The sequence below is a fragment of the Lichenostomus cassidix genome, unplaced genomic scaffold, assembly GCF_008360975.1.
Source record: "Lichenostomus cassidix isolate B80296 unplaced genomic scaffold, HeHo_3.0 HiC_scaffold_46, whole genome shotgun sequence".
NCBI lineage: Eukaryota > Metazoa > Chordata > Aves > Passeriformes > Meliphagidae > Lichenostomus > Lichenostomus cassidix.
Genome location: NW_028147597.1, coordinates 630,542 through 640,636, shown reverse-complemented (window position 1 = coordinate 640,636; position 10,095 = coordinate 630,542). Strand labels below are relative to the sequence as shown.

At 52.2% G+C, this 10,095-nt stretch overlaps 1 protein-coding gene across 1 annotated transcript; it reads right to left on the bottom strand.

Moving 5' to 3' along the window:
* Positions 1-969: 969 nt before the first annotated feature.
* On the bottom strand, positions 970-1,972 carry LOC146421887 (olfactory receptor 14I1-like). Its single transcript, XM_085046842.1, has one exon. The coding sequence runs from the start codon at positions 1,970-1,972 to the stop codon at positions 1,040-1,042; it is 933 nt and encodes a 310-aa protein (XP_084902968.1). The 3' UTR covers positions 970-1,039.
* Between the last annotated feature and the right edge of the window lie 8,123 nt (positions 1,973-10,095).

The following is a 10,095-nucleotide window of genomic DNA, read 5'->3' as shown; positions in this document are numbered from 1 at the left end:
CTGGAGTGAGAAAGATTGTCTGAGCTTTTGCCCCCCTTCCACCAGCACAGGCGCCTGTCTGTGGCTTCTAGGGCTGAAGGCTGAACTCTTAATTCAAATTCAAATTGTAGGTAACAGCTCTGGCCTGATGGCTTATCGGCTAAGCATGCATTTGAAACCAGCACAGAAACTGCTGAATCATCCCATGAAGGACCTTCACCTTGGAGGGGGCTTTGGGGGTCTCCAAAGACCACCAGGATATACAGAGCATGCGTGGTGCACATACTAATGTATTAATGACTTCCGAGAAATGATTTGTATAACCACTCCTATCCTGAAGAATGTAATTAATATTCATGATTTTACCTATAACACTGTGTCTTTGGGGTACTGAGGTATGTGTGTTTGGTGGAAACAATTCCTACACATCCGGTGCACTTGGATGACTTGGTCTCTGAAGTGTCTCTGAACTCGATTGGGGCGATTCAGGAGAGAGCCTGGGCAAGGAGCCTCGAGCCCCCAGGCCCTGCCCTGAGGCGTCAGCTGTGCCCCAGCAGTGCCCATGGCCTGTCCCTGCTGCAGCCCCGGCACTGCCACCCCCAGCACTGGCAGCGACCCCGAGAGCACTCAGGCCCTACAGCAACACGAGGGGCAGCAGGGCAGCGGGGCAGTGGCACGGGAGCAGCACTGGCAACACCAAGTGCTGCTGCTCCTTGGCACAGCTGCTGTGCCACCCCTGATCTGCCCCAGCTCTGCACACAGACATTGCTGCTGCAGCTCCACAGAAGGGAACAAAGGGGGATCTCTGGTGAAATCTTGGCTGGGAGATGCTTTAGTTTGTTTAAAGCCACCATGAGCACAGCTCCTCATTGGCTCAGCCTGTGGGTCTAAGAGAAGATGGAGAGAAGCAAAATAACAAATGGCACAAACAATGACCTTTATTTTTGGTCAATTTAAAAAATATAATGCAAAGGAAAAAAAAACCCCACAAGCAAACCAACAAGAACAATCAAGGATGACATATATAACAAGTGATTTCCAGAAATTGGCAACAACTTCACTATTTCTGAAATTGTCCAGTCATCAGTCTCCACACTGCAGCCTTAAGCTCCTGGTTCCTCAGGCTGTAGATGAGAGGGTTCAGAACTGGAGGCACCACTGAGTACAGAACTGACAGTGCCAGATCCAGGGATGGGGAGGAGATGGAGAGAGGCTTCAGGTTGGCAAAAGTGCCAGTGCTGACAAACAAGGAGACCACAGCCAGGTGAGGGAGGCATGTGGAAAAGGCTTTGTGCCGTCCCTGTGCAGAGGGGATCCTCAGCACAGCCCTGAAGATCTGCACATAGGAGAAAACAATGAACACAAAACAACCAAATACCAAACAGGCACTTAGCACAATGAGTCCAAGTTCCCTGAGGTAGTTGGATTTGGAGCAGGAGAGCTTGAGGATGTGTGGGATTTCACAGAAGAACTGGCCCAGGGCATTGCCATAGCACATTGGCAGGGAAAATGTATTGGCTGTGTGCAGCAGAGCATTGAGAAAGGCACTGGCCCAGGCAGCTGCTGCCATGTGGGCACAAGCTCTGCTGCCCAGGAGGGTCCCATAGTGCAGGGGTTTGCAGATGGACACATAGCGGTCATAGCTCATGATGGTGAGGAGGAAATACTCTGCTGAAATGAAAAACAGAAAGAAAAAGACCTGTACAGCACATCCTGAGTAGGAGATGTCCCTGGTGTCCCAGAGGGAATTGTGCATGGCTTTGGGGACAGTGGTGCAGATTAAGCCCAGGTCAGTGAGGGCCAGGTTGAGCAGGAAGAAGAACATGGGGGTGTGCAGGTGGTGGTTCCAGGCTACGGCGCTGATGATGAGGCTGTTGGCCAGGAGGGCAGCCAGGGAGATGCTCAGGAAGAGGCAGAAGTGCAGGAGCTGCAGCTGCCGTGTGTCTGCGAATGGCAGGAGGAGGAAGTGGCTGATGGAGCTGCTGTTGGACATTCTTCACTTTGGGCATCAGGCACTGTCGAAAGAAGACATTGACAAGTTGGATAAAGGTCCTTGAGTCAATCCTATGCTATTATTTTACAAATACACTCAAAATAATACTTTTTCTTTGGGGAACTTCCACTTAACTTTTTTATATTTGAGCTTTCATTTGTACTGCTGAGTTAGTGCCCCTTTCTTAGAAGTGGCAGAAATCCTCATCTCCAGCAGTGCTCTCAGCCTGAACACTGGCAAGCCCAGAGGGAAAACACAGCTCCCTGTGCCCAATGCAGTCAGACCTGCAGGTCCCCACACAGGTGCCCTTTGCTCATTACACCTCCCTGTATTTCTGGGTGATTGTACTTCAAATGTGCTTGAAAAATAAAGCGGATTTTTGAAGCCTCCAGTTTCAAAATGTCTTTCTCTAAACTCTTGTCTCTTTCCCTGAGCAGCTGGATAGGGAGGGATACCAAGAGTGGCTCTGGCTCTCTGCTGCCTGGAGCTGTGCCTATTGGGAGCTGTTTCTCTGTGTCCAAGGCTTGTCCCTGCCAGTGCTCCCACAGCCCAGCCCAGCCCTGGGGCTCAGCTCTGCCCAGCAGAGCCCTCCCAGCACAGGGCACTGCCCAGGGGCGTCTCCCTGGCAGCAGCTCCTGAAGGGCAGGGCAGACAAACAGAGATGCTGCAAGCCAAGGTGCTGCTGGTGCTGTCTGTAGGGAGAGGACGGTGAGGAGGCACTTTCTGAGGCAGATCTGCTGATCCCCAGTGGGACAGTGCAGGAGGCTCAGTGACAGATCCAAACCTGACAGCGCCTTTGCCTTTCCTTTAGGAGAAAGCTGAGAGCAGCCCTGGCCATGCAGCACCATCTCCACAGCAGGAGGAATCAGCCCTGATGGGAGTCACCCCTTCCACCTCCAACTTCTCCCCACAGTCCATGGGGAGCTCCCAGGCAGGCTGTGAGCTGCCCCTGGCAGCTGGCAGATCCCCTGCCCTGGCAAAGAGCCCTCAGGGCTGCAGGAGCTGCTCTGCAGGACAGCCCTGGGCACCCCTGGCTGCACCCCCACCTTCCCAGCCTGCAGCCATCCCTGGCAGCAGGAGCTGTCCTGCCCTGTCCCTCTGACGGTGCCCAGGGCAGCCCCGCTCTGCAGCACATCCTCCCCCAAACCAGAAACACCAGCAGAGCCATCCTTACAGTCAGATCAGTGCTGTCATGTGTCAGCTTTAGGAGATCCCTGCAGCCAGAGACTTACTGTGTCAGAAGTTGTGAATATTTCTCCATGAATAAGCTCAGAATTGTCCTTCCAGTTGCTTTAAGCCTCTGTCTGCTTCCCTCCTCTCAGGTACCTGCAGGCAGCACCCTCAGCCCTGCTGGGCTGGGAGAGAAACTGCTCATCAGCAGAGCTGCCTCTTTGAAGCTCTTCTTGGTTGCCAAGAGATCCTCTGTGCCAGGAACCCAGCCCAGCTCAGCAACACAGCAACAGCACAAGGACTTTAATGAGACTCTTGGGGATTTGGTGTTTTTTATAGTTGAATCAGTCCCTGAGAGTTTTCAAAAAACTTCTCAAGAACTCAGATTCAAACTCAAAGGTTTCTTTTACTTTTAATGGTTCCCTCTGAGGGACACGAGTGAGAAAGTGTCCTCAGTTTCCAGGTAGAGCAGAACACTGGAGGCAGTGATGACAGGTGAGGACAAAGAAGGCAAAGGTGTCTCTGATGCTGAGCAAAGCTGGATGTGCTTCAGGAATGCAAAGGGCCAAGGCCTGAGCCCCAGCCCCTGGCAAGGCAGATCCTGTCCCTCCCTCAGTGCTCAGGGCTCTTCCCGGGGCACTGGCATGTGGGGATGTGCAATGCCAAGGGCAGGACCATGGGGCAGCCCCTGCCAGGCTGCTGGGCAGGGACAAGGAGGCAATGAGGCCCCAGGGCTGCAAGGGTCACTTGTGTCCTCCTCATGGCCTCAGGGCCAGGGACAGCAGCCATGGCCAAAGTGCACAGGTTGGCTCTGTCAGGGCCTTGCAGCTCCTGCACATCCCTCTGCCCTCTCCAGCCCAGGCTCTCCTACGCTGTCCATGCCCTGTGCCTCTGTCCCTGCAGGCTGTCGTCATCCCCCGGCTGCCCCACCTCGCTGGCCCTTCCTTTGCTGACAGCTCTGCGTCCTGCCTGCCTCTGCCTTGGGCTTGATACCAGAAGGGTTAATTCAATTTTTGCTATGCCTGTGAACTTTCAGCAGGGAAACAAGGCATGCAGGGGCTGATTTCCCAGCGAGGACGGTTGGAAGAGAAGAAGAGGACATCTGGTTGAAGGTTGCAGTGACAGAAAAAATAAGGACTAAACCTGGAAATTTGGGTGGGTTTTATGGTAATGGTGAAATTGTAATACACATGTAGCAACTGTATATAAGCAATACACTTGTGGAATCAGGTGTCCCTGTAAGGTTAGGAATTATCTCCCATTGGACCTCAGTAAATGATAAATTATACGATGAATATATGATGAATATATGATGAATATATGATGGCCTCTTAAATACCAAACTAGTGTTACGGAGTCTTATTCTGATATTTTGTCAATTTGGTGAAAGCAGGGCCACACAGTACCAAGGAGTCCACGGTGACACAGCGGAACCCCACTGAACCAAGGAAACATTTTGACACTGTGAGGGCCCATGGAACCAAGGAGATCATTGCTGACAATACAGAACCCCATGGAACCAAAAGTCCATTGTGACAGAGATGGGCATCATGGAACCATGGGTCCACTGTGACACAGCAGGACCTCATGACACTAAGGAGACCACTGTGACTCTATGGAACCTCGTGGAACCAAGAGGCCATTCTGACACTGAAGAGCTTCAGGGAACCAAGGGTCTATTTTGACATAGCAAGTTCTCATTGGAACAAAGGAACCATTGTAAACAGTATGGAAACCCATGGAACCAAAGGTCCATTGTGACACTGTGGGGCTGCATGGAACCAAAAAGCCATTGTAACACATCAGGGCTGCATGGAACCAAAGGTCCATTGTTATACTGCAGATCCAAGGCAACCACGGTGAAACTATGGAACCTCCTGGAACCATGGGTCTATTGTGACACAGCAGGGCCTCATGGAATCAAGGTGACCACGTTATGCTAGGGAACCTCATGGAAAAAGGAATCCATGGGGACTCTGCAGAACCAAGGAGACCATGGCTGACAGTATGAAAGCTCATGGAACTAAAATTCCATTGTGACACAGCAAGGCCTCATGGAACCAAGGGTCCATGGTGACACTGTGGGGCCACATGGAGCTAAGGAGCCATAGTGACACTGCGGTTCTCCGTGGAGCAAAGGGGCCATTCTGATACTGCTGAGCCTCATAGAACCGAGGCACCAATTGTGACACTGCAGGGCCTCATATAACCAAGGGGCGACTGCAGTATGGCAGGGCCTCATGGAATCAAGGGGACCGTGGTGACACTTTTGAGCTCCATGGGACAAAGGGTCCATTCTGACACCATGGAACCAAGGAGACCACTGTTACATTACAGGACAGCATGGAACGAAGGAAGCCATCATGAGCCAGTGAGGCCTCATGGAACCATGGAGACCATTAAGACACTTTGAGGCCTCATGGAACCAAAGGACTATTTTGGCACTGAAGGGCCTCATGGAACCAAGGCCACAATAGTGACACTGTGGGGCTCCAAGAGACCAAGGGAGTGAAGAATCAAGAGGATCATTGTGGCACTACAGGGCCTCATGAAACCATGGAGGCCATTTTTATACTTCAAGACCTCACGGAACCAAGCACTTATAGCACTTCAGGGCCTTGTTGAACCAAGGGGACCATAGTGACCCTATGGGACTCAATGGATCCAAGGAGCCATTGTGATCCTATGGGACTCAATGGAACCAAGGAGCCATTGTGACACTTTGCAGCCCCACGGATCCAAGGAATCCATTGTGACATTACAAGGCCTCATGGAGGCAAGGAACCATAGTGACACTATGGGGTCTTGTCAGGCCAAGGGGCAATTGTGGCACTGTGTGGCACTACTGAACCAAAGGGACCATTCTGACACTACTAGTCCCCATAGAACTAAGGATTCATCTAACAGCGTGAGGACTCATAGAACAAAAGGTCCATTCTGACATTGTGGGGCCTCATGGAATACTGGAGACCATTATGACACATCAAGGCTCTGTTGAATCAAGCAGGACCTTGTGGAACCAAAGAGTCCATTGTGACACTACAGGACCTCATGGAAGCAATGAGACCATTCTGACACTGTGAGTCCCCATGGAACCAAGGGTTCATTGTGATACTGTAGTACCAAGGAGACCACTGTGGCACTGCAAGGCCTCATGGAAGCAAGGTGCCAGTGTGACACAGCTGCGCCTCATGCAGCCAAAAGGACACTGTGATCCTGAGGAGCACAACAGATCTGTGGGGCCATCGTGACACTGCAGGACTATATGGAATCATGGAGACCACTGTGACACTCTGAGGCCTCAAGGAACCAAGGGGCCATTTTGTCACTGTGCAGCTCCATGGAACCAAGGAAACCATTTTCACACTGCAAGGCCTCACGGAAGCAAGGGGCCATTGTGACACTACAGAACCCTATGGAAAAAAAGGCGCAGTGACGCAATGGGGCCTTGTGGAACCAAGGATGCAATCTGACACTACAGGGCTGAATGGAACCAAGGGGTAAATGTGACACTGCAGGGACCCATGGGTCAAAGGGAGCATGGAACATGGAACAGGTCTGGCTGGCTTGGCCTCCCAAAGGCCACCTTTTTGGTCCAGCTGACCTTGGCAAGGGTTGCTTCTCATCTGCCCCTTAAACACTGGAGTTCCATGCATTCCTTCTTATGGAGAAGAATCATCCCTTCTGTCCAGGTGCTCATGGCCGAAATTGGTACTCTTCCAAAATTCCCTATAGGCCAGGGTTTCTCCCAGACAAAAGCTACCAGAGCAGACAGATTTGGCTGCCTTGGTCTCTGGTGGTTGCCTTCCATCTGCCTTCGAAACACTGGGGCTCCATGCTTTTCTTCTTATGGTGATGACTGGTCTTTCTCATCCAAGCAGGAATTAGGAACGACAGACAACATGTTGGAAAGTAACCCTCAAAAATTTGCCTCTTGCCATGGTGAAACAAAGAACGTTAGAACTCAGCAGCTAAAGGCTCGCTGAGTAGAACATTACAAAAATGACCTTGGCCAAAATCAGGGACCTGGAAATTTGTTTGCCAAAAATCATGTCCAATGAAACAAGCACTTCCCAGGGTTTATCTACATTGCAACACTCAAGACTTTCCCATGCCCCCCTCCCCCACCTCCACTCCTGAGTCCACGCAACCTGTCCTGCCACAAGGTAAGTATCCAGGTTCCCTTTGCTGTTCTTCCGTGGAACAAGGCTGTCATGTACAGCCCTTTTCTGGTAATTTTGGGGAGGGGGCTTTTGTTACTTTATCAGAAAATAAAGTAACAAAGTCCTGTAGGTCAACTCTTGCAGCTTGCCCTCCTTCAGTGCCTGTGTGGTCCAATTCTGCTGAGTCCCAGATTTTTAAACCTTACAGCTTTAATTATTGTTATGAGAACTCAGCTATTTCTAGTTAAAGGACAACTTAGACCTTCTCTACTTTAACAATTCTCTAATAAATTCAATCTCTTAGCTAAACAATCCTCTACTGATTAATCTCTCTAGTGTATATAGGCTTTTGAAATTACACCTCACCAGGTGCAATGCATTAGTCAAGCATTCTGGAGTGTCTACGCCTTAAAAGTTACTCCCTAATTTTCTCAGGGTATTTATCTTGTTAAACTAAACACAGATCTAGACTGAAAATATCTGATATAGCAAAGTCACAAAACCATAAATCCCTTAACTCACCATGGCACAGCTCCCTATGAAATTAAAGGACTACAAGATTCCTAGCTAAATATGATATAACTCCTTTTCAATGGAGTTGAAAAGGAGTTCCTGAGTTCCCTAAAGTAAGGAGGTTCTCCTTCCACCATCTCTACTGCTACCATCCCAAGTGACCAGATGTCCACCTTGGGGCCCTGAGCACCACTGCTTCCAGCAGGGGTCATCCCCTGAGCAGTGCCTACCATTGAACTCCATTTATCCTGCTCAGGGCCAAGCTGGGCAGAGAGGCCAAGATCAGCTGAGGACAAAAACAAAGCCTGCTAAAGGCAGCTGGAATGAGGAAACCAAGCGCAAGAATTCCACACTCTCAAGCTGACAAAGTGCTGTGGAATAGTGCTGGAAGAGTGGCTGTGCTCTGTTTCCTCAGAGCTGTAGCTAAGGAAGGATGGAAGTGGCCACTTAGAGAAACCCTCAAGGTTCATTTAGTGGCTTTGATTTATTCACTTGAAGCTGCAGCTTGGAACTCTGTGCCTCTGGAAGGGACACACACAAACCAAAGCCACTCCTGACAGCCTGCTTCTCTCCAGACCTCTCAGCACTGGGCAGCTTCTCTCAGCTCACAGCAGGGCTCTGTGCACTCCCACAAGGAGAACTTCAGATCTGCACCACTCAGAAGCAGCCCCACACCCCACAGCCTGCAAAGCAAACCAGCCAGCACACGGGTTCTGAAGTGCCACCTCTGCTCCCCCTAAGAAGGTTTGGTTTTGCTGGGTTGGTTGCCCCTGCCCCTGCCCCTGCCCCTGCCCCTGCCCCTGCCCCAGCCCCAGCCCAGGGCCAGGAGGTGGCACAGGTTGTCATCAGGACCAGGAGCCACCTCCAGTTCCACAAAATCCACCCCCACAGGGCCCCCTGTGCCAAACAGCAACTTGGCAGTGGCTGAAGAATGAAACCATCAAAATCCCAGCAAAGGGGAACCTCTGGTGCCCAGCCAGGCCCTGGGGCTGGGCTCACCTGACAACCAGCTGATTGTCAGGTAGATTATGGCCTTGAGGAACAGCCCCAGCCAAAGTCCATCAGCTTAGCCACACCTGTGGCTGGCTCCAATATTATGTTCTCAGGCTTCACATATCATGGATGATGTTCTCAGGACCCTGCAGTCAGGATGATGTTCTCAGGATCCTCCAGCACCTGGGGGAACAGCGCTGGGGCCACCTCCTCCGGCAGGAGCCTCTGCTCCCTCAGGAATCATGGAAGGCCTGTGAGCACTTAAGACACTCCATCAGCATTGTGGAGCTGTTGGGGAGATTGAATCATTCCAGGAGATACAGGCTAATGTGGAAAGCCACAGGAGAACACCCTGATGAGCAGCACCAGCCCTAGAGGCAAACAGGGGCATTGGGCTGCGGGGTGACCACGATGCCATCAGTGGGACTAATGCTGCAAGGAGGTCTGGCAGTCCCCACCCAGGGGATGCCCAAGTGCCCCCTTCCCCTGCCCACCGGGGCTGGGCATTCCCCAGCTGGGATGCTCTGTGTCCCCTGGTGACCCCACACCCACTCCCCCTTCACTGTCCAGGCTTCCATATTCCTGGGCCTCAGCTCATCCCTGCCCATCCCACCTCAGCTTCCCTCTCTGGCCCCAGTCTCTCACCAGCTCAGCCCACCGGGAGATGTGATCCTGGGCCATGCGTTGATCTCTCCCTGCAAGCCCAGGGGAGCAGCAGGCTGAGCCATCTGCTGCTCATCCACCAGCCCCTCCAAGCCCCTCTTCCTGCATCCCCTCCACTCCTGCCACTCACCAGGGCACCCAAGGAGTCCCCGAACCGCAGCTGCTGCTCCCCAGCCTCGGGACCACCCAGTTCTGTTTCTAAATAGGCTCCTCCACCTTCCCTGTGTGCAGGACCCAGCCACCTCTGACCGCCCTGGGCTGGGCTTCCCGACCCACCCTGGGCACCAGCAGTGCAGGGCTGCACTCAGGCAGCTGCCCCATGCAGGAGGCTCCCTACTCCCCACCATTCCGGGGGTGGTCTGGCAGCTGCTGGAATCTGGAGTTTGGAGCTCTCTGTGCAACAAGGAGGAATTTTGGGGTTTGAATTTCCAGGCTTGAGACACTGGCGCTGCTGTTATCAATCATGGCCTGAAGGGCTGGAACACTGAGAATGGAGCCAGAGCCAGAGCCCAGATCTGCAGGGAGCCCAGGAGTCCCTCCTGCCAGGAACATCCCCCTCAGCTTTTCCATGGCCAGGAGGGAGCAGCAGCCAACAGGATCAGCCAGGAAGTGCTGATCACG

Bases quoted from the DNA above. Each gene is read 5' to 3' on its own strand.
- LOC146421887 (XM_085046842.1), bottom strand. From the start codon at position 1,972: ATGTCCAACAGCAGCTCCATCAGCCACTTCCTCCTCCTGCCATTCGCA.